Source organism: Manacus vitellinus, unplaced genomic scaffold (assembly GCF_001715985.3).
Source record: "Manacus vitellinus isolate BGI_N305 unplaced genomic scaffold, ASM171598v3 scaffold_11_pilon, whole genome shotgun sequence".
Classification (NCBI taxonomy): Eukaryota; Metazoa; Chordata; class Aves; order Passeriformes; family Pipridae; genus Manacus; species Manacus vitellinus.
Window position 1 is genome coordinate 8,041,869 of NW_021938895.1, and position 23,698 is coordinate 8,065,566.

At 37.0% G+C, this 23,698-nt stretch overlaps 1 protein-coding gene across 1 annotated transcript; it reads left to right on the top strand.

Annotated features, from left to right (window-relative positions):
- The first annotated feature begins 202 nt into the window (after positions 1 to 202).
- RAD51AP2 (RAD51 associated protein 2) lies at positions 203 to 10,121 on the top strand. Its single transcript, XM_018088937.3, has 5 exons — positions 203 to 454; positions 1,401 to 5,429; positions 6,132 to 6,196; positions 6,927 to 7,028; positions 9,717 to 10,121. The coding sequence occupies exons 2-5, from the start codon at positions 1,438 to 1,440 to the stop codon at positions 9,833 to 9,835; spliced, it is 4,278 nt and encodes a 1,425-aa protein (XP_017944426.3). The 5' UTR covers positions 203 to 454; positions 1,401 to 1,437; the 3' UTR covers positions 9,836 to 10,121.
- The last annotated feature ends 13,577 nt before the right edge of the window (positions 10,122 to 23,698 follow it).

A 23,698-nucleotide genomic window follows, 5' to 3' on the forward strand; every position in this document is an offset into this window, starting at 1 on the left:
CCCCTTCTCGCCCTGAGGGCGGCGGGAGCGGCGCGGAGCCCCGTGAGGGCGGCGGGACGACCCCGCTTCGCTGTCCCCGCTTTCCAGCTGAAGCGGCCTCGCGTCCGTGCTCACGGGAAGGGGGGACGCTGGGAAGCCCGAGCACCGGGAGGAGACAAGCCCCGGCAGGAGGAGTGGGGGGGCGGGTTGGCTGCGGGGATCCCCTCTGCCCTGAGGGGTGCTCCGCCGGGAAGAGCCACAGGGCGGGATCGGGGCTCTCGGAGTGGCAGAGGGGAGATACAATCGCTGTGGAAGACTTTAGGGAAAAAGAGGTTATACACACCTAGAGGCGGCCAAGCGGGAAACCACCCCGGGAACAGGACAGAGGGAACGCCCTCAGGGAGGGACAGAGCAGCCTTGAGGGACGCGGAAAAGCCACGAGCGTGAGGATTCATCCCCTCCCTGCATTTCACAGGTATAGCCCGCGATCACAGGAGTGTTCCTTGACAAAATGGGTTTTTTCTGCACCATTAAAGAAGTAAACCTCTCAAATTAGGAGTAGTACCTGATTGTTGAATCATGCAGTCCTGGTTAAGAGAATTAATTTTCTTAACTGCGTATTTCATGAAAGGTTTCGAACACGTTCATGTTGGCTCTCAAGATGGTGACTGGCTTGTTCAGAGGCACCGGGCTGTTACAAGGATGATAAATTCTATCAGTATATAGAATTTAATTTTATTCAAATTGTGTTCTTCATACAAGGCAGATCACTTCTTAAATGAAGCTGCCGAGTGTGGTTAGCTTGGAGAAACATGCATTCAAACATCATCAGCATCAAACCAGTGCACTTAACAACCTAGACTTGTACCTCCAACACCACAGTCTTTGTATACGAAGATAAAACCTGGTACGGTGTTTTGGCATATCTGAGGGCTTTTGATAAACTTTCCTGCAGTTTCACATTACAAATTATCACACAGTGGAGACAAGACTGGTGATTTCTTTTAACAATTAAAATTTTAACAATTTTAAAAGAATCCACTCACAGATTCAGAGGAGTTCATCAGTGGGCATTATTTTCTTGATGTTTGTTCTTAGTATTCATTCTTTTTAGCAAAAATACTGTGTAACAAATGCATGAAAAATGCAATTAATCTCCTTAACTTGTTGACACATCAAAATTATCACCCACTCTCTTTCTGAAAACATCTGCAACTTTAGTGAACAACTTCTATCTTAAATTCTAGATCTTGGCTTTAAATGTTGTTCAATGACCCTGCCTTTATCTCAGGTCTGTAATGTATAAAGAGCAAATATCCATGTGGTAATGTGATAGAATTGATGATCTTGTTTTGTATACAGTTTTCAGATCATTAAGAAGTCATTTACACCTAAAACTTTAATTTTTCTTTAACTTTTAGGACTGTCTCAGCAAAATTAGAACTTATTTTTGTGAGCATGGAAAGTACATGTTCCAAAAGATTTTTATCTGCATCATCAGATGAAACTGGGTGGTACCTGTATGCAAAGCGAATTAAAATAGAAAGTGATCAAAAAAACAGAGAGGAAGAGGAGCAGCAAAAGGTAGAACGAAGCATACAATGTGGGAACAGGTACCAAACATCACTACATGGACCCCTGTATTTATCAGAAAGGCAAAACCACTGGGAGTTAGAAAAGAGAAGTTGTGACACAGCAAATAAAACCTTTATGAGAGAGTTTTTCTGTTCTAAAAATTGTAGTAATGAAGGATTAGTGTGTAGAGTATCAGAAAATGAACTGTCCACCAAAAAATGGAGTCCTGAAAATAGAGACCAAAATACTACAGAAGATGATATTTCATTGAATGTACATGGACAGCGTCTTGAAACAGAGCTGCTCAGTGTGTCCACAGCTGCTGACAGATGTCAAAATCTACAGGGATTAAACCCACCTCAAGTGCAGCAGAACAACACTACAGAACACAATAATGAAAGAAATGGGGATAGTGGGCTCAAACAAAATTCTTCAATTGCATCCTCAAACAGACACTCCTTTCAGATGGAATTGTTGAGGCAGAAGTCTGTCTCCGATAAAAAGTGGCAACAATACCAGCTTTTGCAAATTCCATTTTTGTGTGGTACCAGTTCCATGTTTTCACACACAAAAAATAAGAAAAATAGTTTTCTGAAAAATGCATGTTCTGCAGAAGATAAAAATTATTCCAGTAGCAATAAAGAAAATACTACAGAAGGAGATAATAAAGAAAAAAATAGTTCATTGTATATAATTCCAACATTGAAACCTTTTAAAAGTATACAACCACTGAAAATCCCTAATTTTCAACTTCCTAGAATTTCAAATAAAATAAATAGTAAAATGTCATCAACTAACTTCAGGGAGACAGACTGGAAGAATTTCGAAGGCCAACCATCTTTGGTGCAATCTAAACAGATACATGGTGTACAAAAAACATCTGAGATAGGGAAACAAAAATTGCAAAATTATAAAAGCAGTGTCAGAATTTCAACTGTTGATTCTGAATTTAAAGAAAAGAATAACCCACAAACCAACAAACAGGAACACAGTGCTTTGGCACAAGTATCTGCAATTTATTTCAGAGGTGACAGCACTGACACTGGATGTAATAAAATGTTTGATGAAAATGACTTCAAAGATAAAATGCTGGAGAATTCAGAAGGTGATGATGACCAGAAGTCAAAGATTCTCATTTACATTAGTGCTAAAAATGTTCAGAATGAGAAATGTGTCAGCTGTAATGATCTTTTGCAGAGAATGGGGAGGAAGAACAGTAATGAGAATGCAGGAACATTTCATATACAGACAAGTATTCCGGTAATAACAGAAGAATTAGAGAAAAATAAGTTAGACCTGCACTGCGTTGTGCGTAATTCCAACAGGGACATTAGTTTGTATGAAGCAGAATCAAAGCTCTCCGCAAAGGAAATTCTTGTTTGCCAAAGATATGTCACAAAAAGTATTACATCTGAAAGAAATTGTCCTCACATTATTGTGCAGAATTTTCCAGATAAGACAGTGAGTTGCAATATATTTAGGAGGAAGGAAACGTTCAAATTAAAGTTTTCATTTCAAAACATGTTGTTTGAGTGGGTCAGGACATGGACTGAGTCTTCACATGAAGACAGGCCCACGTGTCAGGATGACAGTGTTATGTCTTGGCTTCACACATTAAATGCACGGTGTGATGGTCAAGAGTTAGTAAAGAGCACCATCAATAGGAACCACAATGATAAAATATTCATTTTCTGGCTGTCTGTTATTTCAAAGCATCTGAAGGAGGAGCTACTAAAGACAATTCTTGCTTCCTTTTTCAGCAGCACAAATACTTTATTGCCAGTTGAGGGAAAGTCTATGCAGGTGGAGAAACAGACTTTATGTGGCAGAAGGAAAGATCAGTTAAACTCAGGTACAGATGATACTTGGAGGCAAACCACAGAGTTTCTTAAAGAAAATTGTACTTATCCAGGCTTTGTGAGTTCTAAATTTGTGGAAAGCATTGATTTTGAATTACACACTGAATGCCAGAGGAGATGCTTTTTTAGATCTTTAGGTGAAGAAGAGTACACTTGCCTACAAAGAGGAGTCCTCTTTCATAACCAAAAAGGCAGATTATGTAACAGAAGACATGTAAGGAAGCACCACCTCTTATCCAGAGAGAATGAAGCATTTGGCACCTATTTGAGGTCGGTCAGTCACAAAAACAGTATGAAAAAACAAATTTTAGTTGCTAGGTGCCTAATCTTGCTGCAGGGTACTCCAGATTGTTCTTCACTAGACAAGACATATTTCTGCAATATCACAAAAATACAGTATCTAGTAGGAGCCAATCTTAGATTTCAGAGTTACTTTCCTGCCCATTCACAACTGAAATTTGAAAAGGTAAACAGTAAATGCACAAATCAGGAAACATTGGTAACTACCGTAAAGCAGGAGATGAAGAAACCAAGCACAATGCTTAATAATTCCTTTCATGTAGGAAGATTTAAAACTTTCCCCTTTGTTGTATGTGAAAATAAGAAACACAAAACAACTGAATATAGAAATTGCACAACTTCTGCAAATGAAGTCACTAATGAAGCCACATATACCATGAAAAAATATTTGGGCACTTTTAGTTGTATAAATGCTGATGGAGAAGAACACTTTAATTCAAAACAACTGGAAATAAATTCTCATAATTTTTTTTCTGAAATATCTTCTTCTATTTTTGACACATATGAAAAAATCCCCCTTACTACTGATTCTGAAGACTTTGACCAGATACCAGTCGTAAATCAAAACAGTTCTATCAAAAAACAATTGTGTGAAGAAAGTGCAGTCATTGGTCCAAAAGAGGTTCCATGTTTGCCTGTCAAATCCAATAATCTCTTAATTCTAACTGAACAGTCAAAAGCAACTACAGAAAAATACAATCCTCTCCTGTCACTGGACAGACAAACAAACAAATATGAATATTATGAAGAACTAGATACTCATAGCCCACATTTAACAAATAAAAAACAAAAAGTGGAAGATCAAATTGCTTATTTAAATTCGGAAAATTTTTTTCCCAGTTCCTGCCATGTTTGTCAGTCTGTCACTTTGCCATTGGATAGCAGCAATTTTGTCGATAAAAGAGTAAGTGATGCTGGACACTGCAGGAGCTCCTCAAGTGCAGACAAACTAAATGTGGTACAGTATCCATCCAGGGGAAGTCCTGTGATGACAGCTACAAACTTGCAATTACAGGCCAAGGAAACAGCACGGTTTTCTTCACAAGGGCATGAGCGGACACATGAGACAGGCAGTTTAGAGCTGGCAACTTTGAAACAGCATCTTGAATATGTAAAAGAACAGGAAGAAAGAAATGATGAACAAATGCATATAACTAATGAAAGTCAATGTGAGACTGTAATGAATGACTTGATTATGTCACATTCAGAAGATGAATCTCAAACATTCATTGCTGCAGAAGAGGAATTAAAAGTGCGTTTATCCATAATGAACAATGGATGTCTTGAAGATGTAAAAGATAAGTATTTACCTTTAGAAAATAAAATCACACATGAATTTGAACTGAAGACAAAATTTGATTCAGTGTTAGAAGAGCTACGTATGTTTCATGAAATTAGTAAAGGAAATGAAAACAATTTATCTAGTTTGGAAACAAATTCATTTGAAAATTATTGGGAATTAAATAATTCTAAAGGGATAGATGAAAATGTGACAAGTGTTTCTCAAAAGAAAATGTGTATTTCTTCTCCAATCTGTGGTACCATGGAGAGGCAAAACATAACAGACAGTGATGGAAGTTTGTTAAATGAGAAGATATTAAATGAAAATAAAGACCAAGAAGTAGCTAAGGAATATTGTGTTTCAAGACTGTCAAGTGAAGAATTGCAGCACTCACCTGTTGCAGAAGGTAAACACATGGGATTATTGGCTATTATGTTAATAAGATAATTTAAATTTTAGGCAATATTTGATTTGCTTTAAAGTTGTGTTTTTCAACTCAGCTAGTTCCATAGCAACAACTGGGTTTTCATGGAACTGTACAAGGTTTGTCAGACTTGCCTATGAGTAGCCAAATGCAAAAAACTCCACAGTCCTACCACTACCTGCACACTGTGCTGTAGCAGATGTAGCTCAGAATTCAGTCAGTTTCAGGCTTCCTCAAGCCTGTATTAATGCACATTCTGTTACAGATTATTAGTTTTGTCTTTGACTTCACCATAATGAGACTTAAAAACCCTAAAAGATTTCAAAGCTCAATGAGAAGCACATTCTCAGAGACAAATGTCTCAGTTAAAACATGATACAGTGTTTACAAGGGAGACAGCTGTTTTCTTAAAATTGATGTCATGGAATCAGGAAGAAGTCATGGAACAGTTTGGGTTGGAAGGGACCTTTACCGGTCATCAAGTCCAACCCCTTGCAATGAGCAGGGGCATCTGCAACTGGATCAGGTTGGTCAGAACCCCATAAAACCTGACCTTGAATATAAGTATATAACTATAACTTGAATATGTAACCACAGTTATGTTTGTTCAAAGTTCAGATGCTGCCATTTTTAATTCTTTTATTTTTCCTTAAAGAAGCACAAAAAATCAGAAATCTGCTTTGTAAACTCTAAGACTTTGTAAACCCATTAGCGGCACAATCAGGAGGTATTTAATGAGTAAAGGAAGAACAGCAAGAAGAAAACCAGTTGAATGCTGTACCTTCTTTTACAAACAGCTTCTATGTGATAAGTAAATTATCCAAGCACTTTTCAAACAGCATATTTATCAGATTTTGTGTCTGAAATTCAGTTTGCAGAAGTGATGTGTTCTCTCAGTTGCAAATAAAATTGGGAAGGGATATACTTTGGTCATATTTGATAAATAATCTGATGAAAATGCAACCATCTCAAAATTTTCATCTGAAATCAGTTTCTCAGGGATTAAGCATGAAATTTAAAAAGTGGAGATTGCAGGGTTTTTGTGAAGGTAATTAGTGTTTGGGAAGCAACTGGAGAAGTGTCACAGAAAAGCCCCAGAGGGAACTCTATTCAGTAGAGTTTTAACAGTACAATTTACTACAAGTTACACCTGAGTGCTTTGCTCCAGAGGATAGAAACCTAACAGATATTGGGTGAATGGCTCAGTAAGTGATCACTTTTCTGCCTAAACCTGGAATAAGAAGATCCAAGTGGAGCAAATGATACATCACTGGAGAATTAAAAACTGCATTATTACATCTCTGCAAAGGAAAACTTCATGAGGTGTAGAATTAGCTTTTGTCAAACCTCTCAGAGTGAGACTTTGTAGCTTTCTTAATATTTCCTGTAGTATGTTTTCATCACATCAACAGGAATCACAAATTATTAACTAGATGAAACAAACTTAGGTTTTGTTAACAGAAGTCAAATAAAATCTTACATGTTGCATATATGTTTCTGTTTTAAGACTATTTAGGTGCAGCTTATAGAAATCCATACACATGGAACCCTGCTTTTTTATACTGCACACTTTTTAAGGAACAAAGCTATAATTTACAGAAAGAAGGAGGTAAGAGTAATATTATTTCACAATTCCACAATTTATGCCACAAATACCAGTACTAATAGTCTTATTTCTCAAACATTTGTATTTGTTTTCTTCCCTTTTATTTTTTTTTTTCATCTATAGAAATCACATTTGGTTTAATTGTAGGTTACTAGAGAAGTGTCCTGTCTTTGGCTTGGTTCACAGAACAAGTCATGCTGAGGAGAATTTTTGTCCTTTGGATAAGGACAAAGATTGGAAAAGAACTTTAATAATGTGGGGTTTCCTTTGTTGTTTGTTTTGGAGCCATTTGGAACAAACATCTTTGGGCCTCCAATCACTGCAATATAGCCAGTATATACTACATGGAGAACATGTTTTGATATTTTTTTTTGAAGATTTGCAGTTTTGTACACATTGTGGAAGGAAATTCAGAAGGATATTGTCAAGCGACCTATTAGGATTTCAAAAAACATGCTTTAGGAGTTTTTCCAACATATGGAAACATTTAGTAAAACAAGGTATTAGCTTTATTCTGAAATAAAATGCTAAAGCTCTGTCAGGAAAAGGCTAAAGATAAACTTCTGTTTCACTTAGTGAAATAATTTACCATTATTTTCACTTTTATTCCCCATTGCACTTTTTAAAACTGATGCACACTGTTTTCAGGATTCAGAAAGTTGTTTCCTTCATTCAGGCCATTCTATGAATGAATGAGACTGAAAATCTTAAACAGTTACAGATGACTTCTGGTGTTCTTTTCACCTATAATTTATGGAAGTTATGTCATCTTGTGATAATATTTCATGAACCAAATGCAAAATATTGCAGCAAATTCTTCTCTACTTTTTTCTCTTTGTCCCTGCTCTCTAAGATTTTTTTTACTTTGTGACAGATCAATTCTAGTTTCTGACTTATGTGGTAGGTATTGTTATTGCTTAGGGAAAATTCAGACTCCAAAATGCTGAACTGTGCATAGCAGCACGAGGTGGTTGATATTAACATTGTCTTGGAAGTTTTGTTCAGATGACATCAAAGCTTTTGAGATGGAAGGAACATTGTTGCTCCTGCAACTAAACTTGGATCATCTTCCCTTTCTTCTTTCCCTGTTGTTTTGGGCTACAGGACCACGGACAAAGGAAATTAGATGTTTTCTCCATTGCTGTTATGAATATTTCCTTTATATGACTTTCTAACATTCTCTTAAGTTCCCCTCTGAGGTTCTCCAGAAACACTTGGGAAGAGGCCTTAGCAATGAGTGACTTCTTTTTTCCCCCATAATTGCTGAGAAGTTGTGCAGGTTTTTAGGGCCATGGCATATTTCTAAGGCATTTTATACCTTATTTCAAGATCTTTGTCACAATCAATGGGAACCTAATAAGCTTCCAGTAGAAGAAGCTGAAAAAATTGGATGTTCTGCTCCTCATCATTTTCAGGGAACTGTTTGTCTTTCCTTGAGGAGGTGCATTGGCAGAGACAGTTCCATTTACACTGAACGTTGTCTCAGAGGTTATTTGAAACAAGGACTGGGTCTGGTTTTGTCAGTGGTAATACTGCATTTACTGTACTGATAGGAGTTAACATCAGAGGTTTTGCTGATGTGTGACTCTCTCCCTCTATTTTTCAGTAGGATTCTGAACCATCACATGTTGTCACAGAAACTGTGAGTGCTTTGGAAAGGAGATGCCTAGGTGGGACAAGAAGCTTTGAACTTCAGCAGTTTTACAGTTTAGCAGGACTAACAACCATGCTTTACTGGCTGCATATAAACCCATAACACTTGACTGACTTTTAGTGTGCATGCTGTTCCTCTTCCAGCTGGCTCTTATGGCAGCACTACTGTGGTTTTTTTTTCCTCATTCCATCATTTAAAATTCTTATAAAGGCTTAGAGAATTTTTTTCTTTGCCTTTAATAGGATACCAGCTAAATACCTAAGGCTCTGATGAGCTCACTATTTGATAATTGCTCAGTTCTTCATAATTTTATAGAACAATGCAAAATAGAACTAGAACAGAACTTGAGAAATTGGACATCTTCTTTTCCCAGATTAGCCATTGTCCTAATCTCTAGTTAACAAGGCCATGGTCTTCTGCCCCAGTGAATATATTATTTTATGCAAAGGAGAACAGTTTCTAAAGGATGACTGAATTATGCTCCAGATTAGTAGATCCTTACTAGATTACTAGATCCTATCTCCAGATTACTAGGTCCCTTACCTAATAGAATATGGAACAGAAAACAGATATTCTCCTATCTTGCTTTCTGTAAAAGCAGTGGCACAAGACAAGACATCATGGTTATTATCACTGGTAGAATGGTGCCTGGCTCTGTAATTTTGATTTTTACACCTAAACTAGTGGTGAGTATTAAAGCATACTCCCCTCAGCATGTCCCCTCTACCCTGGAATGTTAACTTGTATCAAATTATAAGCCTCTGCCAGTCTCTTAGGAGAGTTATGTAATGTCGGGTTGAGAATCCTTCTAATCAGAAGGAATCTGCACATCGCCCAGCTGTTAGCATTTCCTTTTCAGTCCAAAAGAATCTGTTACATGCTGTAGAGCTAAACAGAATGAAGGTGGGATAAGATGTAGTAAGGGACTGATTAATTAGTATTGGTTTAATTTACTTATCTTGTCAGTATGTAATTCTTGTGTATATCATACAAATTCTGGTGTCGCTCTCACTTTTTATTCTTTCTCTTAAATATAGGATACTTTCTGTCTCGTGATGTCATAAGAGTACAGCCTCTTAAAACATGCAAGGGCCCCATCAGGATTGGGCTGTCAAGAAAAGCTCGGCCCAAGCAGCTCCATCCTTATCTGAAATGACTTATTGGATTCTTTTACCAGCCTTCACATCTGGGATCAGTCTGCTTGAAAGCTGTTGAAATGTTTTAATGTTAAGTTTTTTTGTTGATACTTTGATCTTTGTGGTTTAAGGGTTTTTAGATATTAATATTGCAGTATTTGCTAGTGATTTATTTAGGAATACTCCTGTGAATACTTGATAGCAAAGGGATTTATAATGAATGTTTACTAGTAGAAGTTTTAATGGAAGGATGAAATCCTTTTAAAGTTTATGTAATATTAATAAAATCTTTCATGTATTTTTCATCTATTAAAATATACAGTTAAAATTTTTTGTCACACTCACACATTCTTTGAATCTTCTATGTGTTTATATAGTTTTAAGAACTTAATTAGTATTTTTAAAGAGATTTGTTACAAATATCTAAAGTGATGTAGGAGAGAATTTCAGGAAACTAAATTTAGATTACTAAAAGGAAGATTATGTTTTAGGCTTCAGAAGTTGTTTCCTCTGAGGAACTTTCAGTTCCATGTACTTGTCATATTAGACAAAGAGTTGGAAAGGAAGAGAGGTATAAATGCTGCAGACAGATTGTGTCACTGTGAGGGCACTGATTTCATTGCATACAACATGGAGGCAAAATATCGGGACACAAATTCTGGAGATTATATATCTCAAAAAATGGGGATACTTGGGCTGCTCTGGAGCATGCAGATCCTGGTTAGGGACATCTGTTAATAATTGTTAACATACTAATATTTTTGTTGTAAAGAATAGGGACGGTTTCAACTGAATAAAAACACAAAGAAACAAATATGAGTGAAGTCTGAAAAAAAATCACTGAGGTGTCAGAACAAGAATAATCCAAAAACTAATATTCAGAAGAAAGTTTTAAACCTCCTTTGATTGCATTAAGTGTTTTAGAAAGAGCATATTTGACATTGCTGTGCTTGAGAGAGAATTCCAGTATAAAAAGTATTACAGAATAGTGATAGAATGGTGATAAACCCTGATACAAATAGTAAGACATGGTTGCAGGTGACACAAGGAAACTGAGAAAGCTGAATTGATAGGGAAATGCATCTGATGATAAGTTACTCTATGGAATCTATAGCAACAGTGCAAAGTCACTACACAGTTTAATTTCTTTAGCAGTGACCTTGGAATATATCATATATAATAGCAAACATATTAGTATGCTTATCCTATAAGGATCTAAATAAGAAAAGGAAATTCAGTCCACAATATTGAGATAAATAAAATTTTTAAAAAAGGGTTATAATTTGGTTCATAATTCCTGTTATATGAAATATCAAAAAATGTCAGATGAACATTTGTTTCTAGGAAAAGCTGGTTTTAAAATAAGGGTTTCTAAACTGACTTATTTGCCACAGGTTTTCCAAGAAGTGTAGTAAATGGTGTGCACCATTTAAACAATAAAACTTACTAACTTTCCCACTAAAAATTTGATGATGCAAGTATAAAACTGTCCATGCTAATGGAAAGCATATTTCTAGAGGTCACAGGACAAGAAATTATCCTTCCTTTATCAGTATACTTAATTCATAGAAAAGTTTAAAAGGGCTAAGCAAATGGACAAATAGAAAACGTGTTCAGAAGCAGCTCTTAGGAGGGCAGGGCCATTAGTCAACTCCCTTGGGAATGTGCAAATGAGACAGAGGTATCCAGTCAGGAGGCTGAACAGGAATGGATGGACTAGACTTGTTGCACCTTCGCCATCAACAGCAATGTCTCTGTCTCAGAGAGGGTAACTTGGCATTAGAGGTCAGGCCATGTCATGGTGACAGAGTGGAGCAGCTTGAGGACCTGTGCTTGGTAGCAACCCCTGAATGTCAGCTGAGGGTCAGCAAAGGGGTGCTGGTTTGTCAGTGCTCTGTAAGAAGTGTCTGCTTAAATTTCCCTGGATCGCAGCAGGAAGCAACTGATCACTTTAACTAAGTGCTTTTTAGTATGTACCAGCCCAGAGCAAGGACAGCTGGTCTATAGGCATCTGAATGTCCCACTGGAGTTTTGTCCTCACTGCTGAGCAAACAGTTTCTTGAGCGCTGCCTGATGAGAACTGGCCATAAGGAATGACATCTTACCCACAGCTTCTCTCCTATTTGTAAAGGTTCATGTTTACAATAGGGAGACTCCTTACAGTTTGGGAGTGATACTTCTGTATTTACAACACATTCTCTGAACTCTTTGGGAAGACCTCTCTCTGTGTCATTCCCCATCCTACATCTCTGGTGGAACAAGATACCTTTACTCCACAGAACCATTTTTTCATATCCTCTTCCTCCATTGGCCTGTGATTATTAATGACATAGGGAATACAATGAAAACATTGCATTTATAATTGTGGGGCACTTCTGATGGCCATGGCTTGGAAACAGGTGTATCATTTTTGTCCTACCACAGCTAGGCAATCCCACTATTCAGAGCATGGTCATACCCGGTCTCAACCACCTTAAAAAGCCACTAACCACAGAACTTTACAGATCAGGGCAAGGACTACAATTGGAGCATTTGTCTACCACCACCTTCCATGACACAGAGTGATATGAGTTTGTAATGTCCAGGGTCAAGGCCTTAAATGTCCAGTATGGAGGTTTCATAACTGATTCCTAGTTATTAGTCTTCCACAAGAGCCATGGAAATGGCCTTTGTCATTCTGAAATCAGTTACATCAATAAAAGTCATGTATGGAGATGATATGACCCCACCAAAAGGTATTTGTAATGAATGTTCACATAGGTGATTCTGAAACAAAAGAATAAACTGTTCCTTGAAATACCTTGGCAATTTTGTTCTGCCTTATACTAAATTTCAGGATGCCTGGAAACTCAGAATAGTCTAAAATCTGCAAGATCTGCAAGAATGAATCCCATGGAAAGATTCCATTAAATGACCTCATAATTGTTTATACACTCAATCATATTTCCAGTGAACAACTTTGCTGTCTAGTAAAAAGATAAGATACAAAAGTTCTGATATGTGATAGCAAATGTCTTTAAAATACCCAAGAGTTAGGCAGGAACTGCCTGTGTTATATACAATTTTTAGGGTTTAAAAAAAAATGCCTATTTTTAAATCAATGAACTCGCGAGTTTTTAAAATATGTTTCTTTATCTGACGCTTTTATATGAAAATACTACAATGTAGTCTACATTGTAGTCTACTACAATGTCTTCTTATGTGTAGAAGACAAAGGTACATGGGCTACTTTTTCAGGACAAGAAATAAAGTTTTAATTCACTGAATTTATACTCGGTGGCAAAATTCATTGTGTTTAATTGTGCAAAGTTTGTGCAAAAATGTCCCCAAATATCCTGGAAAATACCCAAACACAAACACAAAACCCCCCAATCGGTCCAGTAAAAGAATAAGAATAGGAGACCATGCAGACAAACAGAATAGTCCAGCTGAGGTATTATGTAAACTTTATGTCTGACTGCTCATTCAGCTGGAGAGAGCTGCTAACAACATGCCCTCATCTCTTAAATAACAGAGGGAGGGTTGACACTGGGAATGCTGGCTGGCCTTCTGCCAAGTTCAGCTTCCCCAGCCCCCTGTCAGCTGGAAAAGCTCAGGTCCCTCCCTATGCCAGGGAGCAGCACCAGAGTGCTCAGCTGTGTAAGGCAGCGATGGGAGCTGGCACCGTTCCATGGGCTGCGGGAGCTGCGCGGGTCTGTGCCAAGCAGAGATCCCACCATATGTCCCTGCGGATCTGATCGAAGCAATGTGTATAGATTTTGAAATTTTTCATTGCAGACACGGTATCTGGTGATGGTTTTTTGAATTAGCTAAGCTTGCTAATGCTGACTGTAACAGAAATGCAGATGTTAAGCATCATTATACTTTAATAATTATGCAGAAAAGCTTAAATATAATTTCTGAATAATTTTGTATCAGGTGCTGGAACAATAGATATAGATGGGTCTTGTTTAATACAAAAGGATTCAATTATAGCCTACTGAAAGCCTTGAATTCCATTTTATCTACCAATACATGTGATTTTTTAATAAATAGTAATTGAATGTATTTTTTTATCTGCCTTTCAAATGACTGTATGCAAAGCTAAAACTGCTCTTCTGAGTGTATTTTGCATAAATGTGGACAACTCACGAGTGAACAAATGCGAGACTGTTAAAATTCAGTTTTAAACAGCACTTATATATAGAAGTATAGCAATTGTCTCTTTCAGGGAATTGAACTGAGAAGGGTAATGAAGTTCTGTTACTCCTTTTACTGTTGGAAGATAGTTTCTAAACCAGAACAGATGACCAACATTTAAGGGAAGGCTTTAGAGAAAGGGCTGGAGTGTCTGTAATAGCAGAAGGTTCTTCATAAAGGAAAATGATGCCGCAGAATTTTGTGAATATATGTTATCAAGAAGCTTCATGAGGTTAAGCATGAGCTCCACTTTTGCTCTTACAGTCCACAACCAGTTTTGATTTTGATGCTTTGCTCCCAGCATGGATATCCCACCATGTAATTCCCACACGCCACTGGAGAACACACCTGCTGTGATCCCCTAACCAAGCCACTGAGATCACTTTACCTGCTGTGTTCCTGCTGAGCCATTAGCAGAGCATTTCTAGACAGAGTGTCAGGGAAACTTGAAGTACATTTTGGAAGTATCTAGGAAAATGAAAAGTTAATTTTGTTCAAAATTATTTCTGTTAAGTATGATTCAAGTGAAAAAGTAAATAATAGCACTGGTTTTGACATTTGTCCATTGATGGTCTGGGGTAGTAGATGAAAGGTTGACAACTGTCTTTATGAAACATAGCAATTTAACAAGTTATGGTTAATATAATGAGCAAAATTATTTTATCGTTATGTGATAAGGTAATAAAAATAAAAGAGTGGTCAGTTTATAGAATATATGCTACTATTTGACATTTGATCTGAGTCAATGCTGTGATAGAAGCTAAAAAAAAGTGTGTCCTCCATTATTTAAAATTTTCCCCCACAAGGCCCCTTGAATTATCAAAATATTTTTAGCCAGGAGTCATAATGAAAATTCCGTATAAATTATACTCAGTGTATCCACTCAGATAGATCCCTAGACTAATTCTCTGTTAAAGCACTTTCTGTCAAAGCTTAAATATGCAAAAATATGCAAAGATTACCAAAGGAATTTGAAAAATTTCTGAAAGTGCATCAGTATGGAGATATATATATATATACATATATATATGTACATGTATAATCTACCATGTTTGAAGTATAATCAAAATATATTCTTATTACCAATGACATTTTGGAGCCTTTAATGGAACATACTGGCAATGATAGATTTCACCAAATGTAACAGAGGCTATGACTACATGTGGAGAAATGGGAAACAGATTGAATCGACTTGGGAAATCCCAGTCAATCCAGTAAGAGGGGCCCTAAGGTGACCTCAATTGCCTTTGGGACAGAACTGTCTCTCTCCATTGATTATTGAGAAGACTTAGGGAAAGCTTGTGCCATACTCAGTTTTCTCAAAAGACTTCAAGAGTTGAAAAATCTTTTTTATCTGTTGTTTGTAGCTAAGGGTGAAACAGACAACTGTTTAAAGTGCTTTCCCACATTGAAATTCTATTATTCTAAAGTTTGTATTCCAAGAGCATCCAGGACCTCCAGTCACAAAGTCACTGTTTACTGCAAAATCTTCCAACAAAGGTTTGGTTCCTGTCCCAGAGGTTTTGCAATTAATTTTTTTCAGTCTGTCAATGTACCTTCAGTTATAGCATGTTATTATGATGTTCAATGAAGGCAAAATGACAAAAAATGTTTTTAAGGAGAGCAAACTTTGATTTACTTCTACACTGTAGATAAAGGAATCTTTTTTAATTTCAAAATATTTCTGTTTATTTGGAAGAGTATGTTGATGGATCTTCAATTTTATTCTTCTCATCCCTTCCAAACATTCCCACCCTTTTTGGAGCAGACTTTTCCTTGAGAAAGTGAATGTTTTACGAGCCATTTGGGCCAGCTCTTTTTGTGCCTTATCCTACATATGAACTTGCTGTTCTTTCTGCCTCACTTTCTTCCCTCTCCATAGCTTCTTTTGGGCTGGAATTTGCAGAGATTCTGCTAGCACAGTGGAATGCAGATAGACCTGGACCTTCCCAGGATCAACCCAAGCTACTGCAAAACTCACCTTCTTGTGCTTGCCAAAGTTCACCTTGTGAACTTACCTTGCTTGTGCCACAGAGGTACATAACTGACCAGATGTGGTGAGCTACTGGTCCTGTCCAATATTTTCACCGTGAAAGGGGTTCCTCGGCCATGGGTTGTGCTGAATTGTGTCAGTGTGCCTCCCTCACCATGTTTCTCTAAGCCTATGTTAACACTGGCAGTGCCAGTTGCTCAACTTTGAGACTTGTGAGCAGGAATGGTTCTAAAATACAGCAGTGTAAGAAATCTTCATTTCCCAGGGACCTATGGAGTGTGATAGCCAAGGGAACTTTAACATGATACTGATTTTGGAGCCTGTGTCATAAGGAGAGTGCTGTGAGAATTAAAATATACCTCTGCTTTTGCTCCCTATGAGATAGGTATTTGTGAATAGTCCTATGCTCATTTTTCTGTATGTATGTTTCTGTATTACATGTATATTTTGTTATTTGTTTTTTTAAAAAAACCCATGCCATTATCAATATATCTGTAAAAAGCCTTTTGGGGTAGGAGAAAACTGTAGAAAAATATGTTTTGACAGATTTTCAGAAGAGGACCTCTACTGACATTTTTCAGAAGAGGATCTTTTTTAAAATAGGATGATGGCTTGAGTTATGCTTGTATGCCACACTACACTGGTCTTTTTTATCCCATGTATTTAGCATGTTATTCCTTGAAAACAATTTTAGGTACAAAGATTGAAGCCATGAGAAATGAACATCTGGAAAAAAATTACAAGGCTGTTCACCAGAGTGAAGACACAGTGTATGATGTGCTCATCCTTGTGAAAATTCTTCCTTTGTAAGTGCTGCCAAGGTCAATGTCAGCTTGAATCCTTTAATGCATACTGTAAGTGCAAGCCATGCAGATTAGATCTGCCCAGAGCTATTCTTATTTGTTCATCCAGCTTTTAAAAATACATGTTTGTGCTTTTCTATTAAAAAAATATCCATTAAAAAAATCAGCAGTTCAAGCTTATATCAGGTCTTTCATTATGCTCATTCTCCACATACTTTTTATTTTGCCCCAGAAATATGTCCAAGTTTCCATCTGCACATTGCTGCATGCATTTTCACATTCAATAACAACAGCATAATGTATTTCCTGCATTTTCCAGATAAGTTAATGAAATTAGATTATGCAGGGAATAAAAATAGTTCAATGTTAAGATTCATTATGGGAATCTTAATGTTTACTAAAATGCTGAACTAATAATATTGAACATGGAATTGTATTTGTAATTGCTTTTATCTCTAGAATGAATCTTTACCTGCATGAACTATGTCATTAAAGGCACAAAGTAATCCGAAGTACAGCAATATTTCGTGCAGTCCCATTTATTCGATTAAAGCTCCTACTTTTCTGAAGCTTCCAAGGAAAGAGAAGGGGGAAAAAAGCCCTTTTTTTGATATCCTTTTTTAAAGTGTGAAGTCAAATGTGAGGTTGTTTGTATATCAACAGATCTTAGGGCCAAATCTGGTAGTATTTTTTTGCATCAAACTGTTTTTCTCTGGCAAAGGAAATATTGGGAAAAAATCTAATTCAGCCCAATTCCTGGGCATGGTCCTCAGGGATTCCTGGAGATGCTTGTCTATATGACAGGGAGTATGTGACACTTCCTGAGCAATCACAAACAGGAGTAGTAGGAGTCAGTCTTTGCATCTAGAATCTACATACAGAGATTTTGGAGCTTTGCCCTTGGCAGTCTCTTCCAAAGAGCTCAGGAATATCTCTGTAACGGTGGGTGGACACTTTGGGACAACACTGTTGTAGAAATCTGTCATGACTATTAGCAATTTGTTCAGGATAGGCCAAAATTGTGGTATCAGAGATTTTCTATCACCACCAATTATTCTGGAATACCAAAGGCGTTCACTGGGTTTCAAGGAGGTGATATTTGGCTTCCCAGTTTGATAACAATTGATATTGTTTCACTGCCACTAAGACATCTGAAATTCAGGGGGTGATGACCTTACAAATATCCCTTTTGATTCCCTTGCTAGCAAGCAGCTCTCCTGGCTTCACTCTGGAGAAAACTGTGTGCTTTTAAAAGTTTAAACTACTATTTTCTTCTGATTCCTGCTCACTCATCTATCCTTGCTGTGCCTCTTGCTGCTGCTGGGCTGCTGACAGCTTGTCAAGCTGGCCCTGTCATAGCCTGTTGATGTTTCCAGGCTGTTTATTAAGGTGCTGACTTTGAATCCATGGCAAGACACCGGGTCTGTTGTTGGCACGCTTGTCCCACTCTGTACTGCTGCAGTTCTTACTGATCTCCTGTGAGTTACTGACAATTTATGTCATGCTGGTTCCTTATAAGAAAAATGATCTCTCTTAAGACAGTGCAATGGGTTATTTTTTTTAAGTAGTGACTGAATTGAAGGGTTTGGGTTTGTTTTTTTCATTTGGTTGCTTTGTTTGTTTGTTTGTTTGTGGCTTTTTGTATTTTTTGTTTGTTTGTGTTTTTTGGTGGTTTTTGTTTGATTTTGGTGTTGGTTTTTTTTTTAAGATTTTCTTTGTGTAGTAGATTTTTTTTAATGATTTTTTTTCATAGCAATGAATGACAGAAAAATAGTCATTCTGGAACAAGGAAAAATTTAGCTCAACATCAAGCATAACATTTTGTTTCCAGTGTAGATTTTTCTAACAAAAGTAAACAAGTACAGCACTAAATTTTAAGCACCAGTTGCAAAACTGGCCAGGAATATTTCCCTCAGTGAGTAGTCAGGACATTTACACAATGTATGGGAGGCTTACATTCGAATCCTCCCTCAAGAAACATCACTTCTTCACCTTCTGCCTGCCTGATGCATGTTCCACATGTCGTACTCTGTGGGTGTATCTTTACTCAGTCAGACATTCTACTTTGTATAATTATTTTAATAGGAACTGACAGCTGCTTGTTCTACCTTCTCAGTAAGAGTGTGAGCATGTAACCTGTTACATCATTCTCATCTCCTCCCTCATGAACACTTGCACAAGATGGAAGAAGAAATTGGAACAACTCATGCTGGAAAACATTACAGTCACTGCAGTGGTCACACATTCTGTTCTGAAATTCTGTTTCTGAGATCCCTATTCTTAAATACGCACTGTACAGCTGCTGTTGTTATCTCTGTGTGACCCTGTTGAAAATAATTCCAAATGGTTTTGTTTGTAAATAAAGAAGTTTTTTTTAATTCCTGTGTCACAGAGCTGTGAACTCTGCAGAGAATACGGTGACTCCTGGAGCAGGAGCTGTGCATGTACCAGGAGAATTTGTTCTCCATCTCGATCTCAGCTTAGTATCAGTTCCTGAAGGAGGATTAGCCTCTGAGATGATGACATTAGGAATGAGTTGTGACTCTTGAAGAACAAAGTGACTCCTTACTGACAGTTTCATCACTTCAGTTCTTAGATGACTTTGAGTTGAAGTATGTGAAACTAAGTACTCAATCTCAGTTTCACTGAAATCCACTTCACAGAGAAATCAAATCCAAGTATATCTACTTAGAAAAGTTATGATTTTGGTGTCATAATAGTACATAACTTTTTGAAAAGCTCACAATAGATTCTTACCTAACAAGAATCTCCAAAAGTTCCTCCTCGTTTCCGTCTGATAGTACAAAAATGAATAAAAGCTCTTAAGCTTAGCTATAACTAAACTGGGGATGTTATTCCGAGCCATCCTGTTTCTGCTCGCTCTCATGATGCTACGGTATTTATTGAGGTCATTTGCCCAAACTGCTTCTCTTGTCAACCCAAACTATGGGAAAAATCTGAGTCTGACCCATTGTCACAGTCAACGCTTGTTCACTGCTCAGATCACAGCTCTCTTACAGCACCATCTCATCCCTCCAAATGGGTGAGTAAGACGACTAAGGGTCGGCTGAACAAATCCCATTATGAAGTATTATTTTTCCTTTCAGCGGCAGAAAAGACCTCAGAGTTGAATGGTAAGTCCTCTGGTCATGAGGAACCAGAAGTGCAACTCTCCTTTATGCTGCCCCTCTCATGAGCTGAGCGGCCTAGAAAAGTAAAGATCCTCTTTATGAACATATTTAATCCAGCAATATCAGGTGATAAACTGCAGCATTTGGGATTATGTCTTTATAAAATCATACTAACTGAGTCTATTAGAAGCCTTCTCCCTCAAACTCCCTTCAAATTTAATTAATTTAGAAAATTAGCTTCAGCTTCTCTCTTCCCTGTATTTCCTACTCCACATTATCATTTTTATCCACAAGGATGTTATTTTTTCATTTCACTTTTATTGTAAGATTTTTTAATTCCTTTTTTTTCTTTTGTGTGTATCAAATTCTTATGTATCCACAGCTGAATGTGTGTTGCATTTTAACTGGTCTTGTGGAAACTGCAAAAACTCTTATAATTTGTTATTATCAGATGGAATGCCATGTCTCAGAAAATTAATTTTATTATGAAGACTTGGATTAAATTGATTTGATTGTCAAGCTCCCTACTGTCAATCTTTTCAACCACTAGTAACCTCTGTCATTTTTTTATTTAGTAAACCACTTCTAGAAGAGCTGCCAAATTATGATCCAGGTGAAAGGGGCAGCAAATGCAGTTCCTGCAGCCACACTGTCAGTGTGCACTATCCACACTGACACGTCTTTATAAGCACTTTCAGAGTCTGGATCCTTCCTTTGAAAGTGGGGGACATGGATCATTTTATTTATTTTCTCATTTATTTGTCAGATAGAGCATATATTTGTGCTAATTTCCTGAATCTAATAATCTAAGACACTTCAGCAGAAAATGTGCTCTTCTATAAAGACAAGGAATTCATGATGCCCATTTAATGATCTCCAAATCATTGACAGGGGTTATCTGTACTGATGTCCTCAGTGTCTCATGGAGCATGGCATGCTCATGGAAGCATGCTAAGATGGATAATTATGGACTTTGCCCTGGCAGTATTGGGCACCTTCCAAGGCCTTGTTCTGAATGATGATCATCCTTCCTTGTGGAGAAACATAAGAAAAAATAATTTCAAACATCACTTTTTACTGATAACCTTTACATAACATTATCTCAGGAACCCACAGCAAGGTGAACTTTCAGAAGATCCACTCTAAGTTGAATTTTCTTAGGCTACTGAATTCCCAGTGTTATTATCTTGTTCCTCATATCAGCTACAGGATTACTGCCATGAGTAGTGACATTGTATGAAAATCATGAGTAACAAGATGATAAAGTTATACAATGTAGATCTGGGAATTGTACAAGCAATCTGAAAAAGGAAGGAAGGCAAAATAGATACCAGGCAAATAGGATTCTAAAATACTGGCACTTACTAATCTTTTCTGAAGAGGAAGACTCAACATATTTGCACAAACTTCTGAAAAATGTGTGCTTTGTGTGAGTGTTCTATTTGGCTGAAGAGAGCAGTGTCTCTGTCTGACCATCAGGCTGTGCGTCCTGACTGAGAGCAGATGTGAAGCTGCTTCAACTGTTTGGAATATTATTTGCATAACACTGAAACCCAACAAACAGAGGGATATTCTGCAATTATTCATCTCTTCACAGATCTGCAATCTGCAGAAGTCAGCCACATGAACCCACATATTTATAATAAGAAAAAACACTGTTTAGCCGATGATGGTAACTGGTATCATCCAGCAGGTTATTTTACCAAAACTTTCACCTATGTCATAGCCTATTCTTGAATTTAAGAAGAAAATATTGGTTTTTTTCAATTTCATATAGGTTCGAGTGACTTACATGTTATTTTACGGTAAATTAAAAATCCTGATTTTGTTTTCAGTTATAATACTTTAATGCAATCTACGAGATAAGAATAAATTTGGTTTTGATCCTGCAAAGTAATATGAATGTTGTTCTGAGAGGATATGAGAATACACAAACAAATGCCTTGAAAAAGGATCTTATCAGTACAGTAAGTATATATCGTTATTTTGTCTGCAGTACCACCATTCTGCAACTACAGTGTTTCTGCTATTTTTAAACACACAGTGATTTCTTGTAAAATGGCTTTTAAATCCTACACTTTCTCCATGTAGTACAGGCATATTTATTCCAATTTTAAAGATTTTTTTTCTAAAATAAACAAAACAAAACAACCAGAATGGTTTTGCTAGCACAGGGACACAGCTTATCAAAATGTTAATCTGCAAAATTCCTTGGCATTGTTTGACTTTTCTGTAACCATTTAAACATGTTTTAAATGCTATTTCTTGATTCAGCAACTGATTTGGCTGTTCCTTCCCAATTGTGATTGATGCTATTGATTAGCTTCTCAAGGCCTCTTGAAGTCAGTAGGACACAATTAATTTAGTCTGTGTACTTCGGATCAGAAGTTCTGTAATCAGAATAACTGATGTTTCCTTCTAGACTGCTCTTCACTGCCACTGATTTTGTAACAGAACAAAACCAGCATTAGCTGTGATGAAACTGTAAAATCTTAGTTCTTCTTGTAATTAAAACATAAAGAATATACAATGAAAACATGACAGAAATTATTAGTGATAATTCCTACTTAAACAACAGTAGTACAAAGTCATTTAATAATACCTCGAGGGCAAAATTATTTGGGAGTACTATGATTTTGGTTTTATGCATGAGGAAAGAAAACTAATATTAGAAATTATAAAGATCGCAGGGTACAATATTTGTAAATCAAAGGAAAGTCTAACTGGGGTTTGAATGAAATATTTTGAATATTTCTTAAAAGAAGTCTGTTTCGATTTGAAGCTCCCAATTTAGCATGATATGTAACAAAATTCCCACTATAGTATGTTAACATTAAATGTACATTTGTGGTTTTACTCTAAAATTTAGCAAATAGGTTTATTAGGTAACTGGAAATTAGCTTTCTAGTGGCTCAAATACTGTGTTAAAGTTTTTTCTCATTAAATTACTTTTATGCTGGAGATTCATTAATATTCATTCACCAAAATCTAGCAAAGGCCAGCCAAAAGGTAATTGTGTGAGGACTGAATACTTTTCCTTGGAACTTTCTGTATATTTTACAGCTGTTTTTTTCCTTCTACTCCTGTAAAACTAATTTGCAGTAGGATTTACTGGCTCTGTCAGGTCTCTCTTACTCCAAGGCAACCTTTTAGATGTTATATCTGATGCAGACACACACACACACACACACACACACATTCTCACAAGAGTGTTGTAAATTAACACTGATGTGGGGAATTACCAGCATCCCTGGAGAGCAGCTCACTGGGAACCTCAGTGGGAGAGCCCCAGGAGCAGTTGGAGAGAGCAAGTAATCACTTTGTGTCAAGAAGAAACTCCAGTTGAGTCAGGAAAAATTTTCCAAGCCTCAGATTGGTGCTTGGCCAGGAGACTGCAGCAAACCCCTTACTTTTAAAGGAGTAGCACTTGAGCATTCAGGAATTAATGAATGAACTAAGGAATTGAACAGCATTAGGGAATGGAGGTGTGCTGACTTCACATTTCAGCCAAAAAGTAAAACCTCTGCAAATAAAGGGCATGTCAACATTATATAATGAGAAATGGCCTCAACTCAGGCTCCAAATAATAGTAAATTGTTATTTATTGTAAACAACTAGCTGTTTTTAAGATTGTCTTAAAAGATCAAGTTTAACCCTAGGGGACAATTACAGATTGCTAACTCAAGCTGCTGTATCATCACTATTTCAACCCAAGAGCAGTGGATAATATTTTACTTCTTGTTGGACTTTTATCCTAGGTATAGTTTATGATCTGCT

Coding starts and splice junctions, on each gene's coding strand:
- RAD51AP2 (XM_018088937.3), top strand. CDS start 1,438: ATGGAAAGTACATGTTCCAAAAGATTTTTATCTGCATCATCAGATGAA. Junction 6,197..6,926: donor AAGAAAACCAGTTGAATGCT/GTACCTTCTTTT, acceptor TTCTGTTTTAAG/ACTATTTAGGTGCAGCTTAT. Junction 7,029..9,716: donor TAATTTACAGAAAGAAGGAG/GTAAGAGTAATA, acceptor TCTTAAATATAG/GATACTTTCTGTCTCGTGAT.